This window comes from Cheilinus undulatus, linkage group 13 (assembly GCF_018320785.1).
Source record: "Cheilinus undulatus linkage group 13, ASM1832078v1, whole genome shotgun sequence".
NCBI lineage: Eukaryota > Metazoa > Chordata > Actinopteri > Labriformes > Labridae > Cheilinus > Cheilinus undulatus.
This window is the reverse complement of record NC_054877.1, coordinates 50,349,228-50,372,709: the sequence shown is the minus strand read 5'-3', so window position 1 is coordinate 50,372,709 and position 23,482 is coordinate 50,349,228. Positions and strand designations below refer to the sequence as shown.

General features: G+C 44.3%; 1 protein-coding gene across 2 annotated transcripts; it reads left to right on the top strand.

Annotated features, from left to right (window-relative positions):
• Positions 1-29: 29 nt before the first annotated feature.
• Positions 30-9,838, top strand: si:ch1073-184j22.2 (dual specificity protein phosphatase 18). Of its 2 annotated transcripts, none has more exons than XM_041803843.1 (2): positions 30-128; positions 8,308-9,838. In XM_041803843.1, the coding sequence occupies exon 2, from the start codon at positions 8,311-8,313 to the stop codon at positions 8,962-8,964; it is 654 nt and encodes a 217-aa protein (XP_041659777.1). In that variant the 5' UTR covers positions 30-128; positions 8,308-8,310; the 3' UTR covers positions 8,965-9,838. The 2 variants fall into 2 exon arrangements, with proteins under 2 accessions (XP_041659777.1, XP_041659778.1); XM_041803844.1 differs by lacking the exon at positions 30-128 and adding an exon at positions 7,662-7,688.
• The last annotated feature ends 13,644 nt before the right edge of the window (positions 9,839-23,482 follow it).

Here is a 23,482-nt window from a genome sequence, read left to right as displayed (position 1 = left end):
GCCTAGGAAACACCAGAGCATCCTTTACTAAAGGACAGATGAACAGACGACCCACAATCCTTTGCATAAACTTCATTTGAAGCGACTCACCTGTTGACCGCTCATTAGAACCAGCAATCGCTTTAACGGTAATTTTAGTAACCCTGATTTAAAATTATAATTCATGTGATAAACAGAGGAATGTAAACTTTATCATGATGATCACCTTTTCATTTTTATCCTAACAATAACCTGATCAGTCAGGATTTAAACCCGATCAGTCAGGGTTTAAACCTGATCAGTCAGGGTTTAAACCCGATCAGTCAGGGTTTAAACCCGATCAGTCAGGGTTTAAACCCGATCAGTCAGGGTTTAAACCTGATCAGTCAGGGTTTAAACCCGATCAGTCAGGGTTTAAACCTGATCAGTCAGGGTTTAAACCCGATCAGTCAGGGTTTAAACCCGATCAGTCAGGAACTAGACCTGATCAGTCAGGGTTTAAACCCGATCAGTCAGGAACTAGACCTGATCAGTCAAAATTTAGACCTGATCAGTCAGGGTTTAAACCCAATCAGTCAGGAACTAGACCTGATCAGTCAGGGTTTAAACCCGATCAGTCAGGAACTAGACCTGATCAGTCAAAATTTAGACCTGATCAGTCAGGGTTTAAACCTGATCAGTCAGGGTTTAAACCAGATCAGTCAGGGTTTAAATCGATCAGTCAGGGTTAAAACCCGATCAGTCAGGGTTAAAACCCGATCAGTCAGGAACTAGACCTGATCAGTCAAAATTTAGACCTGATCAGTCAGGGTTTAGACCCGATTAGTCAGGGTTTAAACCCGATCAGTCAGGAACTAGACCTGATCAGTCAAAATTTAGACCTGATCAGTCAGGGTTTAAACCCGATCAGTCAGGGTTTAAACCCGATCAGTCAGGAACTAGACCTGATCAGTCAAAATTTAGACCTGATCAGTCAGGGTTTAAACCTGATCAGTCAGGGTTTAAACCCGATCAGTCAGGGTTAAAACCCGATCAGTCAGGGTTTAAACCCGATCAGTCAGGGTTTAAACCCGATCAGTCAGGAACTAGACCTGATCAGTCAGGGTTTAAACCCGATCAGTCAGGGTTTAAACCCGATCAGTCAGGGTTTAAACCCGATCAGTCAGGGTTTAAACCCGATCAGTCAGGAACTAGACCTGATCAGTCAGGGTTTAAACCCGATCAGTCAGGGTTTAAACCCGATCAGTCAGGAACTAGACCTGATCAGTCAAAATTTAGACCTGATCAGTCAGGGTTTAAACCTGATCAGTCAGGGTTTAAACCCGATCAGTCAGGGTTTAAACCTGATCAGTCAGGGTTTAAACCCGATCAGTCAGGGTTTAAACCCGATCAGTCAGGAACTAGACCTGATCAGTCAGGGTTTAAACCCGATCAGTCAGGAACTAGACCTGATCAGTCAAAATTTAGACCTGATCAGTCAGGGTTTAAACCCAATCAGTCAGGAACTAGACCTGATCAGTCAGGGTTTAAACCCGATCAGTCAGGAACTAGACCTGATCAGTCAAAATTTAGACCTGATCAGTCAGGGTTTAAACCTGATCAGTCAGGGTTTAAACCAGATCAGTCAGGGTTTAAACCCGATCAGTCAGGGTTTAAACCCGATCAGTCAGGGTTTAAACCCGATCAGTCAGGGTTTAAACCCGATCAGTCAGGAACTAGACCTGATCAGTCAGGGTTTAAACCCGATCAGTCAGGGTTTAAACCTGATCAGTCAGGGTTTAAACCCGATCAGTCAGGGTTTAAACCCGATCAGTCAGGAACTAGACCTGATCAGTCAGGGTTTAAACCCGATCAGTCAGGGTTTAAACCTGATCAGTCAGGGTTTAAACCCGATCAGTCAGGGTTTAAACCCGATCAGTCAGGAACTAGACCTGATCAGTCAGGGTTTAAACCCGATCAGTCAGGAACTAGACCTGATCAGTCAAAATTTAGACCTGATCAGTCAGGGTTTAAACCCAATCAGTCAGGGTTTAAACCCGATCAGTCAGGGTTTAAACCTGATCAGTCAGGGTTTAAACCCGATCAGTCAGGGTTTAAACCCGATCAGTCAGGAACTAGACCTGATCAGTCAGGGTTTAAACCCAATCAGTCAGGAACTAGACCTGATCAGTCAGGGTTTAAACCCGATCAGTCAGGAACTAGACCTGATCAGTCAAAATTTAGACCTGATCAGTCAGGGTTTAAACCTGATCAGTCAGGGTTTAAACCAGATCAGTCAGGGTTTAAATCGATCAGTCAGGGTTAAAACCCGATCAGTCAGGGTTAAAACCCGATCAGTCAGGAAGTAGACCTGATCAGTCAAAATTTAGACCTGATCAGTCAGGGTTTAAACCCGATCAGTCAGGGTTTAAACCTGATCAGTCAGGGTTTAAACCCGATCAGTCAGGGTTTAAACCCGATCAGTCAGGAACTAGACCTGATCAGTCAGGGTTTAAACCCGATCAGTCAGGAACTAGACCTGATCAGTCAAAATTTAGACCTGATCAGTCAGGGTTTAAACCCGATCAGTCAGGGTTTAAACCTGATCAGTCAGGAACTAGACCTGATCAGTCAAAATTTAGACCTGATCAGTCAGGGTTTAAACCTGATCAGTCAGGGTTTAAACCCGATCAGTCAGGGTTAAAACCCGATCAGTCAGGGTTAAAACCCGATCAGTCAGGGTTTAAACCCGATCAGTCAGGGTTTAAACCTGATCAGTCAGGATTTAAACCCGATCAGTCAGGGTTTAAACCTGATCAGTCAGGGTTTAAACCCGATCAGTCAGGGTTTAAACCCGATCAGTCAGGGTTTAAACCCGATCAGTCAGGAACTAGACCTGATCAGTCAGGGTTTAAACCCGATCAGTCAGGGTTTAAACCTGATCAGTCAGGGTTTAAACCTGATCAGTCAGGGTTTAAACCCGATCAGTCAGGGTTTAAACCTGATCAGTCAGGGTTTAAACCCGATCAGTCAGGGTTTAAACCCGATCAGTCAGGAACTAGACCTGATCAGTCAGGGTTAAAACCCGATCAGTCAGGAACTAGACCTGATCAGTCAAAATTTAGACCTGATCAGTCAGGGTTTAAACCTGATCAGTCAGGGTTTAAACCAGATCAGTCAGGGTTTAAATCGATCAGTCAGGGTTAAAACCCGATCAGTCAGGGTTAAAACCCGATCAGTCAGGAACTAGACCTGATCAGTCAAAATTTAGACCTGATCAGTCAGGGTTTAAACCCGATCAGTCAGGGTTTAAACCCGATCAGTCAGGAACTAGACCTGATCAGTCAAAATTTAGACCTGATCAGTCAGGGTTTAAACCCGATCAGTCAGGAACTAGACCTGATCAGTCAAAATTTAGACCTGATCAGTCAGGGTTTAAACCCGATCAGTCAGGGTTTAAACCTGATCAGTCAGGAACTAGACCTGATCAGTCAAAATTTAGACCTGATCAGTCAGGGTTTAAACCTGATCAGTCAGGGTTTAAACCCGATCAGTCAGGGTTAAAACCCGATCAGTCAGGGTTAAAACCCGATCAGTCAGGGTTTAAACCCGATCAGTCAGGGTTTAAACCTGATCAGTCAGGATTTAAACCCGATCAGTCAGGGTTTAAACCTGATCAGTCAGGGTTTAAACCTGATCAGTCAGGGTTAAAACCCGATCAGTCAGGGTTTAAACCCGATCAGTCAGGGTTTAAACCCGATCAGTCAGGATTTAAACCCGATCAGTCAGGGTTTAAACCCGATCAGTCAGGGTTTAAACCTGATCAGTCAGGGTTTAAACCTGATCAGTCAGGATTTAAACCCGATCAGTCAGGAACTAGACCTGATCAGTCAAAATTTAGACCTGATCAGTCAGGGTTTAAACCCGATCAGTCAGGGTTTAAACCTGATCAGTCAGGGTTTAAACCTGATCAGTCAGGGTTTAAACCCGATCAGTCAGGGTTTAAATCGATCAGTCAGGGTTTAAACCCGATCAGTCAGGGTTTAAACCTGGTCAGTCAGGGTTAAAACCCGATCAGTCAGGGTTTAAACCCGATCATTCAGGGTTTAAACCCGATCAGTCAGGGTTAAAACCCGACCAGTCAGGGTTAAAACCCGACCAGTCAGGGTTAAAACCCGATTAGTCAGGGTTTAAACCCGATCAGTCAGGGTTAAAACCCTTAAAACCCGATCAGTCAGGGTTTAAACCCGATCAGTCAGGGTTAAAACCCGATCAGTCAGGGTTTAAACCCGATCAGTCAGGGTTTAAACTCGATCAGTCAGGGTTAAAACCCGATCAGTCAGGGTTAAAACCCGATCAGTCAGGGTTTAAACCCGATCAGTCAAGATTTGGACTCAATCAGTCAGGATTAAAACCTGATCAGTCGGGGTTTAAACCTGATCTGTCAGGGTTTAAACTTTATTTGTTTCACTGTTAAGAAATATTAAAGAAAATGTGAGAAACGTTTGTAATCACATACAGGTAAATCGATAATCTGGGTATGTAGAGCTTTACACAGAACGAGCTGAAAGAAAGACAGAACCAGAGTGGACTAATGAAATTAACAGAAACCAGAGAATTAAAGAAAAAATACACCAAAACTATGTAATATGGTTGTGAAATAAAGGACTTTAATATTATTTATACAGTCGTACTGACTCAGCAGAGTTCAGATTAAGAGTTCACAGTTCCTCGTCCTGAAGAGACTTTAGGATCTAAAAATTGGAATAAGCTCAGGTTTATCACCGAGGTTTTCACCTTTTATTCACTGCTCATAAGAACAAAGAGCACCCATTTACATTTTTATTTATTTATATTCTTTAGACTCTAACACATGGTCCCTGTCTGACTAGATAAAAATCTTTTCCATATTCAGTCTGTGACCTGTACAGAACAGCTGTGAATACTATTACATTTTAATGATTCATCTTCCTAACTGCATGTTCTTCTACTCCATCTGCTTTGTCTACGACACTCTTGTTCATTTTTGATGGTCCCCTTGTGGCACTAATTTACCAATGTCTTCTATTTTTGTTTAATCTTATTTTTTTTTAATCTCATCTTATATTTTTTAAATTTTCTCATATTTTAACTTGTCTTATATTTTTATCTTGTCTTTTCTATCTTGTCTTGTCTTTCCTTATATTATTTGACTTCTCTTATCTTGTCTTTTCTATCTTGTCTCCCTTATATGATTTGACTTCTCTTATCTTGTCTTTTCTATCTTGTCTTCCTTATATTATTTGACTTCTCTTATCTTGTCTTTTCTATCTTGTCTTCCTTATATTATTTGACTTGTCTTATCTTGTCTTTTCTATCTTGTCTTTCTTATATTATTTGACTTCTCCTATCTTGTCTTTTCTATCTTGTGTTATTTTATATGATTTGACTTCTCTTATCTTGTCTTTTCTATCTTGTCTTCCTTATATTATTTGACTTGTCTTATCTTGTCTTTTCTATCTTGTCTTGTCTTCCTAATATTATTTGACTTCTCTTATCTTGTCTTTTCTATCTTGTCTTCCTTATATTATATGACTTCTCTTATCTTGTCTTTTCTATCTTGTCTTCCTTATATTATTTGACTTCTCTTATCTTGTCTTTTCTATCTTGTCTTCCTTATATTATTTGACTTCTCTTATCTTGTCTTTTCTATCTTGTGTTATTTTATATGATTTGACTTGTCTTATCTTGTCTTTTCTATCTTGTCTTGTCTTCCTTATATTATTTGACTTCTCTTATCTTGTCTTTTCTATCTTGTCTTCCTAATATTATTTGACTTTTATTATCTTGTCTTTTCTATCTTGTCTTGTCTTTCCTTATATTGTTTGACTTCTCTTATCTTGTCTTTTCTATCTTGTCTTCCTAATATTATTTGACTTTTATTATCTTGTCTTTTCTATCTTGTCTTGTCTTTCCTTATATTGTTTGACTTCTCTTATCTTGTCCTTTCTATCTTGTCTTCCTTATATTATTTGACTTCTCTTATCTTGTCCTTTCTATCTTGTCTTCCTTATATTATTTGACTTCTCTTATCTTGTCCTTTCTATCTTGTCTTCCTTATATTATTTGACTTCTCTTATCTTGTCTTTTCTATCTTGTCTTCCTTATATTATTTGACTTCTCTTATCTTGTCCTTTCTATCTTGTCTTCCTTATATTATTTGACTTCTCTTATCTTGTCTTTTCTATCTTGTCTTCCTTATATTTTTTGACTTCTCTTATCTTGTCCTTTCTATCTTGTCTTCCTTATATTATTTGACTTGTCTTATCTTGTCTTTTCTATCTTGTCTTTTCTATCTTGTCTTGTCTTCCTTATATTATTTGACCTTTCTACGTTATCTCATCGTAATGGCTCTTCCAAGAACAGACCCCCCCCCTCCCCGTTTGGGCTCAGGTCTAGTCCTTTGTGGACTAAAGTGTATTGCCAGGTCCAGACCTCGTCAGCTGTGGGTTGCCCTCTCACCCCATCTCTCCACCGCATCAGAGCCTCTGAACTCCTGCAGGATGGGTTGGGGGGCACAGTGGTCTAACCCTTTGAGGGGGGCATGGCCCGAGAACGCCCCCATTAAAGACCCACCCCCCACTCTGACATGGTGGTGGAGGATGAACCAGTCCCCGGGAGGTACTCCTCATCTTCACCGGCTGTGTCGTGCTCCACGGGCTCCATGATGAAACGGTGTTTGGCACCTCTCCATGGTGGAGGTTAGGGTCCGTGTGCCCTTCATACGGGGAAGCAGGTATTTGCTGCATTTGCCAAATATGGTAAAGATGACGTAACCAGGAAAGGAATCCCCTGGAGCAGCGACTTAAAGCCCGGGCTTCAGATGGAGCAGAGGAATGAGAAGATGCATGTTTCAGAATCAAAAATCCTGATCTGAATGGGTTTCAATCCCAACATTTTTGTACGTAGGGAACTTCACTCGACTATTTTAGGCCACGTTGTTTACAAAAGGCTGAAATTTAAAAAATACTACCAAAAAAAAAATAGCAACATTCAAAAATTCACAACCTTGCAGAAATCATCAAAAACATGCATGAAAAAAAAAAAAATGCTAGAAATGAAAATCCAGAATGTCAAAAATGTGCCTGGGTGCATCAAAGGGTTAAATACAAAAATAAATAAATGGACAAAAGTATAAAAATTCAGATTATAATACATGTAAACGTAGATAGGATTCTAGTGTCAACAGTCTGTGAGAATCCAGATTAGATTAGATTAGATGGATTAGATTAGAGAGATTAGAGAAATTAGATTAGATTAGATAGATTAAATTAGATTAGAGAGATTACATTAGAGAAATTAAATGAGATTAGATTAGATTAGAGAGATTACATTAGAGAGATTAGATGAGATTAGATTAGAGAGATTAGATTAGAGAGATTACTCAGATTTTTTTTCTCCAGTTTTACTCAGATTTTTCTCAGATTTTTCCCTTTTTTTCTCCAATTTTGCTCTGATTTTTTCTTAGATTGCTCTGATTTTACTCAGCAGTGAGCAACCTCAAGTACCACCATCTTGTTTCAGGTTTATTTTGGAGGAAGTCACATGACCTCAGTTTTCAGCTGTTGGCCTAAATTTAACCCGGGACAGGCAGCCCTCTCTGGGACAGGCCTCCTTCTCGGGTGTCCTGAGCATTGATTCAGAGCGGTAATCAGAGGGAGAGAGCAGCAGAGCTGAAGGAGGACGCCCAGGTAACAATCTTACATTAATGTGAAGGGTTACTGGTGTAACTGAGTCATGTGACCACGCTCTGAGTCTTTGTGTCGTCTGTGATCACCATGGTGTAACTGAGTCATGTGACCACGCTCTGAGTCTTTGTGTCGTCTGTGATCACCATGGTGTAACTGAGTCATGTGACCACGCTCTGAGTCTTTGTGTCGTCTGTGATCACCATGGTGTAACTGAGTCATGTGACCACGCTCTGAGTCTTTGTGTCGTCTGTGATCACCATGATGTAACTGAGTCATGTGACCACGCTCTGAGTCTTTGTGTCGTCTGTGATCACCGGGTCCCTCAGCCTCCAGACGTGGTCCTGTTTCCAGAGCACACCAACAGACCGCCCCCTCCTTAAGCATGATGTCGTCATTCTCCTTAAAGGCCGGTCTCTGCTTTGTATACTATACTGAGTCTAGGCTAAGCTAACAATCGTGATGCTAAGCAAACAAACTTTTAGCTTAACCACGTTAACGCCTTCCTGTCTCTCTCCACAGGTCATGGCGGTCTCTCAGATCACTCCCACCCTGTTCCTGGTCTTAATGCTAAGCTAAGCTAAGCTAAACTACACTAACTCTGCCCTGTCTCTCTCCACAGGTCATGGCGGTCTCTCAGATCACTCCCACCCTGTTCCTTGGTGGGGCCGACGCCCCCCTCAATGCCTCTCTGATGTCACAGAAGGGCATCACACTGATCGTCAACGCCACCATCACCCATGTTAGCCCTGCCTACCCAGGGGTGGAATGTCTACGGGTTCCAGTTTCTGACCTGCCCAGCGCCCGCCTTGGAGACCACTTTGATCGTGTGGCAGAGCGTATCCACGGTAATCATTGCGGTGGTACGCTGGTGCACTGTGCGGCAGGAATGAGCCGCTCCCCGGCGCTGGTCATGGCATACCTGATGCGTTTCCGCGGTGTGACGCTGAGCCAGGCACACCGCTGGGTGAAGGACAGCCGGCCGTACGTCCGCCTGAACGCCGGATTCTGGGAGCAGCTGCTGCAGTACGAGAGGAAGCTGTATGGGAAGAACACAGTCAGGGTGGCGACGGTCCAGGAAACACCCCCTCCACCAACGCCAAAGCTCACACCAAGGACTCAGAGGTGGACCATGCCAACACTGATGCACACCAGCAGGTTAACTCAGGTTCAGAGGTCACCTGTGATGGGCAGGGCATCTCTGACAACAAACTCACAAACAACGACCCCAAAAAACCAACGAAGAAGAGGAAGTAGAGTCAGCAGCTTCACAGTCTGAGCATTAAAGCCTACAACACCCACAATCCACCTGGACTCCTGAATAATAGACTACAATACCCACAATCCACCTGGACCCCTGAGTGATAAGGACTACAATACCCACAATCCACCTGGACCCCTGAGTGATAAAGACTACAGTATCCACAATCCACCTGGACCACTGAGTGAAAAAGATTATAGTACCCACAATCCAGCTGGACCACTGTGTAATAGACTACAATACCCACAATCCACCTGGACCCCTGAGGGATAAGGACTACAGTACCCACAATCCACCTGGACCCCTGAGTAATAGACTACAATACACACAATCCACCCGGACCACTGAGTGATAAAGACTACAGTACCCACAATCCACCTGGACCCCTGAGTAATAGACTACTTTACCTACAATCTACCTGGACCCCTAAGGGATAAGGACTACAATACCCACAATCCACCTGGACCCCTGAGTGATAAACACTACAGTATCCACAATCCACCTGGACCACTGAGTGAAAAAGATTATAGTACCCACAATCCAGCTGGACCACTGTGTAATAGACTACAATACCCACAATCCACCTGGACCCCTGAGGGATAAGGACTACAGTACCCACAATCCACCTGGACCCCTGAGTAATAGACTACAATACATACAATCCACCCGGACCACTGAGTGATAAAGACTACAGTACCCACAATCCACCTGGACCCCTGAGTAAAAAAGACTACTGTACCCACAATCCACCTGGACCCCTGAGGGATAAGGACTACAGTACCCACAATCCACCTGGACCACTGAGTAAAAAAGACTACTTTACCTACAATCTACCTGGACCCCTGAGTGATAAAGACTACAGTACCCACAATCCACCTGGACCCCTGAGTAATAGACACTACAGTACCCACAATCCACCTGGACCCCTGAGTGATAAAGACTATAGTACCCACAATCCAGCTGGACCACTGAGTAATAGACTACAATACCCACAATCCACCTGGACCCCTGAGGGATAAGGACTACAGTACCCACAATCCACCTGGACCCCTGAGTAATAGACTACAATACACACAATCCACTCAGACCACTGAGTGATAAAGACTACAGTACCCACAATCCACCTGGACCCCTGAGTAATAGACACTACAGTACCCACAATCCACCTGGACCCCTGAGTGATAAAGACTATAGTACCCACAATCCAGCTGGACCACTGAGTAATAGACTACAATACCCACAATCCACCTGGACCCCTGAGGGATAAGGACTACAGTACCCACAATCCACCTGGACCCCTGAGTAATAGACTACAATACACACAATCCACCCAGACCACTGAGTGATAAAGACTACAGTACCCACAATCCACCTGGACCCCTGAGTAAAAAAGACTACAGTACCCACAATCCACCTGGACCCCTGAGTAAAAAAGACTACTTTACCTACAATCTACCTGGACCCCTGAATGATAGAGACTACAGTACCCACAATCCACCTGGACCACTGAGTGATAGAGACTACAGCATCCACAATCCACCTGGACCACTGAGTAATAAAGACTACAGTACCCACAATCCACCTGGACCCCTGAGGGATAAGGACTACAGTACCCACAATCCACCTGGACCCCTGAGTAATAGACTACAATACACACAATCCACCCGGACCACTGAGTGATAAAGACTACAGTACCCACAATCCACCTGGACCCCTGAGTAATAGACTACTTTACCTACAATCTACCTGGACCCCTAAGGGATAAGGACTACAATACCCACAATCCACCTGGACCCCTGAGTGATAAAGACTACAGTATCCACAATCCACCTGGACCACTGAGTGAAAAAGATTATAGTACCCACAATCCAGCTGGACCACTGTGTAATAGACTACAATACCCACAATCCACCTGGACCCCTGAGGGATAAGGACTACAGTACCCACAATCCACCTGGACCCCTGAGTAATAGACTACAATACACACAATCCACCTGGACCACTGAGTGATAAAGACTACAGTACACACAATCTACCTGGACCCCTGAATAATAGACTACTTTACCTACAATCTACCTGGACCCCTGAGTGATAAAGACTACAGTACCCACAATCCACCTGGACCACTGAGTGATAAAGACTACAGTACCCACAATCCACCTGGACCCCTGAGTAATAGACACTACAGTACCCACAATCCACCTGGACCACTGAGTAAAAAAGACTACTTTACCTACAATCTACCTGGACCACTGAGTGATAAAGACTACAGTACCCACAATCCACCTGGACCCCTGAGTAAAAAAGACTACTTTACCTACAATCTACCTGGACCACTGAGTGATAAAGACTACAGTACCCACAATCCACCTGGACCCCTGAGTGATAAAGACTACAGTACCCACAATCCACCTGGACCACTGAGTGATAAAGACTACAGTATCCACAATCCACCTGGACCACTGAGTGAAAAAGACTATAGTACCCACAATCCAGCTGGACCACTGAGTAATAGACTACAATACCCACAATCCACCTGGACCCCTGAGGGATAAGGACTACAGTACCCACAATCCACCTGGACCCCTGAGTAATAGACTACAATACACACAATCCACCTGGACCACTGAGTGATAAAGACTACAGTACCCACAATCCACCTGGACCCCTGAGTAAAAAAGACTACAGTACCCACAATCCACCTGGACCACTGAGTAAAAAAGACTACTTTACCTACAATCTACCTGGACCCCTGAGTGATAAAGACTACAGTACCCACAATCCACCTGGACCCCTGAGTAAAAAAGACTACTTAACCTACAATCCACCTGGACCCCTGAGTGATCAAGACTACAGTACCCACAATCCACCTGGACCCCTGAGTGATAAAGACTACAGTATCCACAATCCACCTGGACCACTGAGTGAAAAAGATTATAGTACCCACAATCCAGCTGGACCACTGTGTAATAGACTACAATACCCACAATCCACCTGGACCCCTGAGGGATAAGGACTACAGTACCCACAATCCACCTGGACCCCTGAGTAATAGACTACAATACACACAATCCACCTGGACCACTGAGTGATAAAGACGACAGTACACACAATCTACCTGGACCCCTGAATAATAGACTACTTTACCTACAATCTACCTGGACCCCTGAGTGATAAAGACTACAGTACCCACAATCCACCTGGACCACTGAGTGATAAAGACTACAGTACCCACAATCCACCTGGACCCCTGAGTAATAGACACTACAGTACCCACAATCCACCTGGACCACTGAGTAAAAAAGACTACTTTACCTACAATCTACCTGGACCACTGAGTGATAAAGACTACAGTACCCACAATCCACCTGGACCCCTGAGTAAAAAAGACTACTTTACCTACAATCTACCTGGACCACTGAGTGATAAAGACTACAGTACCCACAATCCACCTGGACCCCTGAGTGATAAAGACTACAGTACCCACAATCCACCTGGACCACTGAGTGATAAAGACTACAGTATCCACAATCCAGCTGGACCACTGAGTGAAAAAGACTATAGTACCCACAATCCAGCTGGACCACTGAGTAATAGACTACAATACCCACAATCCACCTGGACCCCTGAGGGATAAGGACTACAGTACCCACAATCCACCTGGACCCCTGAGTAATAGACTACAATACACACAATCCACCTGGACCACTGAGTGATAAAGACTACAGTACCCACAATCCACCTGGACCCCTGAGTAAAAAAGACTACAGTACCCACAATCCACCTGGACCACTGAGTAAAAAAGACTACTTTACCTACAATCTACCTGGACCCCTGAGTGATAAAGACTACAGTACCCACAATCCACCTGGACCCCTGAGTAAAAAAGACTACTTAACCTACAATCCACCTGGACCCCTGAGTGATCAAGACTACAGTACCCACAATCCACCTGGACCCCTGAGTGATAAAGACTACAGTATCCACAATCCACCTGGACCACTGAGTGAAAAAGACTATAGTACCCACAATCCAGCTGGACCACTGAGTAATAGACCACAATACCCACAATCCACCTGGACCCCTGAGGGATAAGGACTACAGTACCCACAATCCACCTGGACCCCTGAGTAATAGACTACAATACCCACAATCCACCTGGACCACTGAGTGATAAAGACTACAGTACCCACAATCCACCTGGACCCCTGAGTAAAAAAGACTACAGTACCCACAATCCACCTGGACCACTGAGTAAAAAAGACTACTTTACCTACAATCTACCTGGACCCCTGAGTGATAAAGACTACAGTACCCACAATCCACCTGGACCACTGAGTGATAAAGACTACAGTACCCACAATCCACCTGGACCCCTGAGGGATAAAAACTACAGTACCCACAATCCACCTGGACCCCTGAGTAAAAAAGACTACAGTATCCACAATCCACCTGGACCACTGAGTGATAGAGACTACAGCATCCACAATCCACCTGGACCACTGAGTAATAAAGACTACAGTATCCACAATCCACCTGGACCCCTGAGGGATAAGGACTACGGTTCCCATAATTCACCTGGACCACTGAGTAATAAAGACTACAGTACACACAATCCTGCTGGACCACTGAGTAATAGACTACAATACCCACAATCCACCTGGACCCCTGAGGGATAAGGACTACGGTTCCCACAATCCACCTGGACCACTGAGTAATAAAGACTACAGTACACACAATCCAGCTGGACCACTGAGTGATAGACTACAATTCCCACAATCCACCTGGGCCCCTGAGGGATAAAGACTACAGTTCCCACAATCCACCTGGACCCCTGAGTGATAAAGACTACAGTATCCACAATCCACCTGGACCACTGAGTGATTAAGACTACAGTACCCACAATCCACCTGGACCCCTGAGTGATAAAGACTACAGTATCCACAATCCACCTGGACCACTGAGTGATAAAGACCACAGTACCCACAATCTACCTGGACCCCTGAGTGATAGACTACAGTATCCACAATCCACCTGGACCACTGAGTGATTAAGACTACAGTACCCACAATCCACCTGGACCACTGAGTGATTAAGACTACAGTACCCACAATCCACCTGGACCCCTGAGTGATAAAGACTACAGTACCCACAATCCACCTGGACCACTGAGTGATAAAGACCACAGTACCCACAATCTACCTGGACCCCTGAGTGATAAAAACTACAGTATCCACAATCCACCTGGACCACTGAGTGATAAAGACCACAGTACCCACAATCTACCTGGACCCCTGAGTGATAAAGACTATAGTACCCACAATCCACCTGGACCCCTGAGGGATAAGGACTACAGTACCCACAATCCACCTGGACCCCTGAGGGATAAGGACTACAGTACCCAAAATCCACCTGGACCACTGAGGGATAAGGACTACAGTACCCACAATCCACCTGGACCCCTGAGGGATAAGGACTACAGTACCCACAATCCACCTGGACCCCTGAGGGATAAGGACTACAGTACCCAAAATCCACCTGGACCCCTGAGGGATAAAGACTACAGTTCATTACATCATGCTGAGGAACATTTGTTAAACTAAAAATGTCTTCATAAACATTCATTAGAGTTGATGAAGATGTCATTCCTGCATGTGTTGACACTCTAGCGCCCCCTGTGTGCTGTCATGTTTCTGTGCTCTGATGTCTAACGGCAAATTTTCACAGATGTGCTTTAAACGTTTTCTGTTTTCATTTTTCCACCATTAAACTCCACAGCTGTTTCTGATTTTGGACTAAATTTCTCCTCTTTTACCTTTAACACAATGTTTTTATAGTGTAATCAGAGTGGATAGCAGTGATGTTTTTATAGTGTATTCAGAGAACAGTAGACAGTAGTGATGTTTTTAAAGTGATGTTTTTATAGTGTAATCAGAGAACAGTAGACAGTAGTGATGTTTTTATAGTGATGTTTTTATAGTGTAATCAGAGAACAGTAGACAGTAGTGATGTTTTTATAGTGTATTCAGAGAACAGTAGACAGTAGTGATGTTTCTATAGTGATGTTTTTATAGTGTAATCAGAGAACAGTAGACAGTAGTGATGTTTTTATAGTGATGTTTTTATAGTGTAATCAGAGATCAGTAGACAGTAGTGATGTTTTTATAGTGATGTTTTTATAGTGTAATCAGAGAACAGTAGACAGTAGTGATGTTTTTATAGTGATGTTTTTATAGTGTAATCAGAGAACAGTAGACAGTAGTGATGTTTTTATAGTGTAATCAGAGAACAGTAGACAGTAGTGATGTTTTTATAGTGTAATCAGAGAACAGTAGACAGTAGTGATGTTTTTATAGTGATGTTTTTATAGTGTAATCAGAGATCAGTAGACAGTAGTGATGTTTTTATATTGATGTTTTTATAGTGTAATCAGAGAACAGTAGACAGTAGTGATGTTTTTATAGTGTAATCAGAGAACAGTAGACAGTAGTGATGTTTTTAAAGTGATGTTTTTATAGTGTAATCAGAGAACAGTAGACAGTAGTGATGTTTTTATAGTGATGTTTTTATAGTGTAATCAGAGAACAGTAGACAGTAGTGATGTTTTTATAGTGTAATCAGAGAACAGTAGACAGTAGTGATGTTTTTATAGTGTAATCAGAGAACAGTAGACAGTAGTGATGTTTTTATAGTGATGTTTTTATAGTGTAATCAGAGATCAGTAGACAGTAGTGATGTTTTTAAAGTGATGTTTTTATAGTGTAATCAGAGAACAGTAGACAGTAGTGATGTTTTTATAGTGATGTTTTTATAGTGTAATCAGAGAACAGTAGACAGTAGTGATGTTTTTATAGTGTAATCAGAGAACAGTAGACAGTAGTGATGTTTTTATAGTGTAATCAGAGAACAGTAGACAGTAGTGATGTTTTTATAGTGATGTTTTTATAGTGTAATCAGAGATCAGTAGACAGTAGTGATGTTTTTATATTGATGTTTTTATAGTGTAATCAGAGAACAGTAGACAGTAGTGATGTTTTTATAGTGTAATCAGAGATCAGTAGACAGTAGTGATGTTTTTATATTGATGTTTTTATAGTGTAATCAGAGAACAGTAGACAGTAGTGATGTTTTTATAGTGTAATCAGAGAACAGTAGACAGTAGTGATGTTTTTATAGTGTAATCAGAGATCAGTAGACAGTAGTGATGTTTTTATATTGATGTTTTTATAGTGTAATCAGAGAACAGTAGACAGTAGTGATGTTTTTATAGTGTAATCAGAGAACAGTAGACAGTAGTGATGTTTTTAAAGTGATGTTTTTATAGTGTAATCAGAGAACAGTAGACAGTAGTGATGTTTTTATAGTGTAATCAGAGAACAGTAGACAGTAGTGATGTTTTTATAGTGTAATCAGAGAACAGTAGACAGTAGTGATGTTTTTATAGTGTAATCAGAGTGGATGGCAGTGATGTTTTTATAGTGTAATCAGAGAACAGTAGACAGTAGTGATGTTTTTATAGTGATGTTTTTATAGTGTAATCAGAGAACAGTAGACAGTAGTGATGTTTTTATAGTGTAATCAGAGAACAGTAGACAGTAGTGATGTTTTTATAGTGATGTTTTTATAGTGTAATCAGAGAACAGTAGACAGTAGTGATGTTTTTATAGTGATGTTTTTATAGTGTAATCAGAGAACAGTAGACAGTAGTGATGTTTTTATAGTGATGTTTTTATAGTGTAATCAGAGAACAGTAGACAGTAGTGATGTTTTTATAGTGTAATCAGAGATCAGTAGACAGTAGTGATGTTTTTATAGTGTAATCAGAGAACAGTAGACAGTAGTGATGTTTTTATAGTGTAATCAGAGAACAGTAGACAGTAGTGATGTTTTTATAGTGATGTTTTTATAGTGTAATCAGAGATCAGTAGACAGTAGTGATGTTTTTATATTGATGTTTTTATAGTGTAATCAGAGAACAGTAGACAGTAGTGATGTTTTTATAGTGTAATCAGAGATCAGTAGACAGTAGTGATGTTTTTATATTGATGTTTTTATAGTGTAATCAGAGAACAGTAGACAGTAGTGATGTTTTTATAGTGTAATCAGAGAACAGTAGACAGTAGTGATGTTTTTATAGTGTAATCAGAGATCAGTAGACAGTAGTGATGTTTTTATATTGATGTTTTTATAGTGTAATCAGAGAACAGTAGACAGTAGTGATGTTTTTATAGTGTAATCAGAGAACAGTAGACAGTAGTGATGTTTTTAAAGTGATGTTTTTATAGTGTAATCAGAGAACAGTAGACAGTAGTGATGTTTTTATAGTGTAATCAGAGAACAGTAGACAGTAGTGATGTTTTTATAGTGTAATCAGAGAACAGTAGACAGTAGTGATGTTTTTATAGTGTAATCAGAGTGGATGGCAGTGATGTTTTTATAGTGTAATCAGAGAACAGTAGACAGTAGTGATGTTTTTATAGTGATGTTTTTATAGTGTAATCAGAGAACAGTAGACAGTAGTGATGTTTTTATAGTGTAATCAGAGAACAGTAGACAGTAGTGATGTTTTTATAGTGATGTTTTTATAGTGTAGTCAGAGAACAGTAGACAGTAGTGATGTTTTTATAGTGATGTTTTTATAGTGTAATCAGAGAACAGTAGACAGTAGTGATGTTTTTATAGTGATGTTTTTATAGTGTAATCAGAGAACAGTAGACAGTAGTGATGTTTTTATAGTGTAATCAGAGATCAGTAGACAGTAGTGATGTTTTTATAGTGTAATCAGAGAACAGTAGACAGTAGTGATGTTTTTATAGTGTAATCAGAGATCAGTAGACAGTAGTGATGTTTTTATAGTGATGTTTTTATAGTGTAATCAGAGAACAGTAGACAGTAGTGATGTTTTTATAGTGTTATCAGAGAACAGTAGACAGTAGTGATGTTTTTATAGTGTAATCAGAGATCAGTAGACAGTAGTGATGTTTTTATAGTGATGTTTTTATAGTGTAATCAGAGAACAGTAGACAGTAGTGATGTTTTTATAGTGATGTTTTTATAGTGTAATCAGAGAACAGTAGACAGTAGTGATGTTTTTATAGTGTAATCAGAGAACAGTAGACAGTAGTGATGTTTTTATAGTGATGTTTTCATAGTGTAATCAGAGAACAGTAGACAGTAGTGATGTTTTTATAGTGTAATCAGAGAACAGTAGACAGTAGTGATGTTTTTATAGTGTAATCAGAGAACAGTAGACAGTAGTGATGTTTTTATAGTGTAATCAGAGAACAGTAGACAGTAGTGATGTTTTTATAGTGATGTTTTTATAGTGTAATCAGAGAACAGTAGACAGTAGTGATGTTTTTATAGTGATGTTTTTATAGTGTAATCAGAGAGTATGCTCATAGATCAGACATATACTGGGTGAACCTTCTTCTATTCTTATGCTAGTGTATCTATACTACTCTATCTAACCCCAGTAGTTCCTAGGTGACTAAATAGTTATCTTTTCTGCTCGTCCATTGTCTCTGGATCATGTGACCTGATGATTACTGATGCTGACCGAGCTAACCGTTAGCTAGTTCTCTCCGTTTCTAGATGGTTAACACCAGTAAACATAACTTCCTAGTTCTTTCAGTTTTAAGCCTTTAAAGAATATCAGACTCACTGAGATTTTTAATCTGCCCGGTAACTGACTCTGGGCTCTGCTATTGGACTTTCTGAGAGCAGCAATGCATAATGGACCATTTCAGTTTGACCACTGAGCTCATGTTTAAAAGTTTTAATTCTGACCAATCAGAGAACAGCACTGGGTGAGCCACAGACGTGCTCAGGATCAGGTCATGGCTGAGGTTAGGACACATCTGAAGGATTCTAGTAATGATATCACACATTTAAAGGAGGAAAACAGTCAATAAAACATTTTTACAATTATTTAAAAAACAGTGAAGTTACAAATACGTCTGATCAAGGAATAACAGAGCTGAACACAGAGGAATGTTTGAATATGAATTATTCAAGATTAAAAAAGTTCACCTGAGGTTAGATATGAAAGATAAAACAGGAAATAATTCACTATTACATCTCAGACATCAGAAATCAAACACTGAGTCTTCTGTTTTTATCCTGGACAGACTCAGGCCTACAGTCATGTTTAGACAGGGTTGGAGTAAGGGTAACCCTAACCAGATAATTCATTAGAAAGACCAGGTCTACCTGACACCAGCTGGTCCACACCTGGATGTAACACCCAGGTCTACCTGACACCAGCTGGTCCACACCTGGACGTAACACTCAGGTCTACCTGACACCAGCTGGTCCACACCTGGACGTAACACCCAGGTCTACCTGACACCAGCTGGTCCACACCTGGACGTAACACCCAGGTCTACCTGACACCAGCTGGTCCACACCTGGATGTAACACCCAGGTCTACCTGACACCAGCTGGTCCACACCTGGACGTAACACCCAGGTCTACCTGACACCAGCTGGTCCACACCTGGATGTAACACCCAGGTCTACCTGACACCAGCTGGTCCACACCTGGATGTAACGCCCAGGTCTACCTGACACCAGCTGGTCCACACCTGGACATAACGCTCAGGTGTACCTGGATACCAGCTGGTCCACACCCGGACATAACGCTCAGGTCTACCTGACACCAGCTGGTCCACACCTGGACATAACGCTCAAGTCTAGCTGACACCAGCTGGTCCACACCTGGACGTAACGCTCAGGTCTACCTGACACCAGCTGGTCCACACCTGGACGTAACGCTCAGGTGTACCTGGATACCAGCTGGTCCACACCTGGACGTAACGCTCAGGTCTACCTGACACCAGCTGGTCCACACCTGGACATAACGCTCAGGTGTACCTGGATACCAGCTGGTCCACACCTGGACGTAACGCTCAGGTCTACCTGATACCAGCTGGTCCACACCTGGACATAACGCTCAGGTCTACCTGATACCAGCTGGTCCACACCTGGACGTAACGCTCAGGTCTACCTGATACCAGCTGGTCCACACCTGGACATAACGCTCAGGTCTACCTGATACCAGCTGGTCCACACCTGGACGTAACGCTCAGGTCTACCTGACACCAGCTGGTCCACACCTGGACATAACTCTCAGGTCTACCTGATACCAGCTGGTCCACACCTGGACATAACGCTCAAGTCTAGCTGACACCAGCTGGTCCACACCTGGACGTAACGCTCAGGTCTACCTGACACCAGCTGGTCCACACCTGGACGTAACGCTCAAGTCTAGCTGACACCAGCTGGTCCACACCTGGACGTAACGCTCAGGTGTACCTGGATACCAGCTGGTCCACACCTGGACGTAACGCTCAGGTCTACCTGATACCAGCTGGTCCACACCTGGACATAACGCTCAGGTCTACCTGATACCAGCTGGTCCACACCTGGACGTAACGCTCAGGTCTACCTGACACCAGCTGGTCCACACCTGGACATAACTCTCAGGTCTACCTGATACCAGCTGGTCCACACCTGGACATAACGCTCAGGTCTACCTGACACCAGCTGGTCCACACCTGGACGTAACACCCAGGTCTACCTGACACCAGCTGGTCCACACCTGGACGTAACACCCAGGTCTACCTAACACCAGCTGGTCCACACCTGGATGTAACACCCAGGTCTACCTGACACCAGCTGGTCCACACCTGGATGTAACACCCAGGTCTACCTGACACCAGCTGGTCCACACCTGGACATAACGCTCAGGTGTACCTGGATACCAGCTGGTCCACACCAGGACGTAACGCTCAGGTCTACCTGACACCAGCTGGTCCACACCTGGACATAACGCTCAGGTCTACCTGATACCAGCTGGTCCACACCTGGACGTAACGCTCAGGTCTACCTGACACCAGCTGGTCCACACCTGGACATAACGCTCAGGTCTACCTGATACCAGCTGGTCCACACCTGGACATAACGCTCAGGTCTACCTGACACCAGCTGGTCCACACCTGGACGTAACACCCAGGTCTACCTGACACCAGCTGGTCCACACCTGGACGTAACACCCAGGTCTACCTGACACCAGCTGGTCCACACCTGGATGTAACACCCAGGTCTACCTGACACCAGCGGGTCCACACCTGGACATAACGCTCAGGTGTACCTGGATACCAGCTGGTCCACACCTGGACGTAACGCTCAGGTCTACCTGATACCAGCTGGTCCACACCTGGACATAACGCTCAGGTCTACCTGACACCAGCTGGTCCACACCTGGACATAACGCTCAGGTCTACCTGATACCAGCTGGTCCACACCTGGATGTAACACCCAGGTCTACCTGACACCAGCTGGTCCACACCTGGACGTAACACCCAGGTCTACCTGACACCAGCTGGTCCACACCTGGACGTAACACCCAGGTCTACCTGACACCAGCTGGTCCACACCTGGATGTAACACCCAGGTCTACCTGACACCAGCTGGTCCACACCTGGATGTAACACCCAGGTCTACCTGACACCAGCTGGTCCACACCTGGACATAACGCTCAGGTGTACCTGGATACCAGCTGGTCCACACCAGGACGTAACGCTCAGGTCTACCTGATACCAGCTGGTCCACACCTGGACATAACGCTCAGGTCTACCTGATACCAGCTGGTCCACACCTGGACATAACGCTCAGGTCTACCTGATACCAGCTGGTCCACACCTGGACATAACGCTCAGGTCTACCTGACACCAGCTGGTCCACACCTGGACGTAACACCCAGGTCTACCTGACACCAGCTGGTCCACACCTGGATGTAACACCCAGGTCTACCTGACACCAGCTGGTCCACACCTGGATGTAACACCCAGGTCTACCTGACACCAGCTGGTCCACACCTGGACATAACGCTCAGGTGTACCTGGATACCAGCTGGTCCACACCCGGACGTAACGCTCAGGTCTACCTGATACCAGCTGGTCCACACCTGGACATAACGCTCAGGTCTACCTGATACCAGCTGGTCCACACCTGGACGTAACGCTCAGGTGTACCTGGATACCAGCTGGTCCACACCTGGACGTAACGCTCAGGTCTACCTGACACCAGCTGGTCCACACCTGGATGTAACACCCAGGTCTACCTGACACCAGCTGGTCCACACCTGGATGTAACACCCAGGTCTACCTGACACCAGCTGGTCCACACCTGGACATAACGCTCAGGTGTACCTGGATACCAGCTGGTCCACACCCGGACGTAACGCTCAGGTCTACCTGATACCAGCTGGTCCACACCTGGACATAACGCTCAGGTCTACCTGATACCAGCTGGTCCACACCTGGACGTAACGCTCAGGTCTACCTGACACCAGCTGGTCCACACCTGGACATAACGCTCAGGTCTACCTGACACCAGCTGGTCCACACCTGGACGTAACACCCAGGTCTACCTGATACCAGCTGGTCCACACCTGGATGTAACACCCAGGTCTACCTGATACCAGCTGGTCCACACCTGGACATAACGCTCAGGTCTACCTGACACCAGCTGGTCCACACCTGGACGTAACACCCAGGTCTACCTGACACCAGCTGGTCCACACCTGGATGTAACACCCAGGTCTACCTGACACCAGCTGGTCCACACCTGGATGTAACACCCAGGTCTACCTGACACCAGCTGGTCCACACCTGGACGTAACACCCAGGTCTACCTGACACCAGCTGGTCCACACCTGGATGTAACACCCAGGTCTACCTGACACCAGCTGGTCCACACCTGGATGTAACACCCAGGTCTACCTGACACCAGCTGGTCCACACCTGGACATAACGCTCAGGTGTACCTGGATACCAGCTGGTCCACACCTGGACGTAACGCTCAGGTCTACCTGACACCAGCTGGTCCACACCTGGACATAACGCTCAAGTCTAGCTGACACCAGCTGGTCCACACCTGGACGTAACGCTCAGGTCTACCTGACACCAGCTGGTCCACACCTGGACATAACGCTCAAGTCTAGCTGACACCAGCTGGTCCACACCTGGACGTAACGCTCAGGTGTACCTGGATACCAGCTGGTCCACACCTGGACGTAACGCTCAGGTCTACCTGATACCAGCTGGTCCACACCTGGACATAACGCTCAGGTCTACCTGACACCAGCTGGTCCACACCTGGACGTAACACCCAGGTCTACCTGACACCAGCTGGTCCACACCTGGACGTAACACCCAGGTCTACCTGACACCAGCTGGTCCACACCTGGACGTAACACCCAGGTCTACCTGACACCAGCTGGTCCACACCTGGACGTAACACCCAGGTCTACCTGACACCAGCTGGTCCACACCTGGACGTAACACCCAGGTCTACCTGACACCAGCTGGTCCACACCTGGACGTAACACCCAGGTCTACCTGACACCAGCTGGTCCATACCTGGACATAACGCTCAGGTCTACCTGACACCAGCTGTTCCACACCTGGACATAACGCTCAGGTCTACCTGATACCAGCTGGTCCACACCTGGACGGAACGCTCAGGTCACC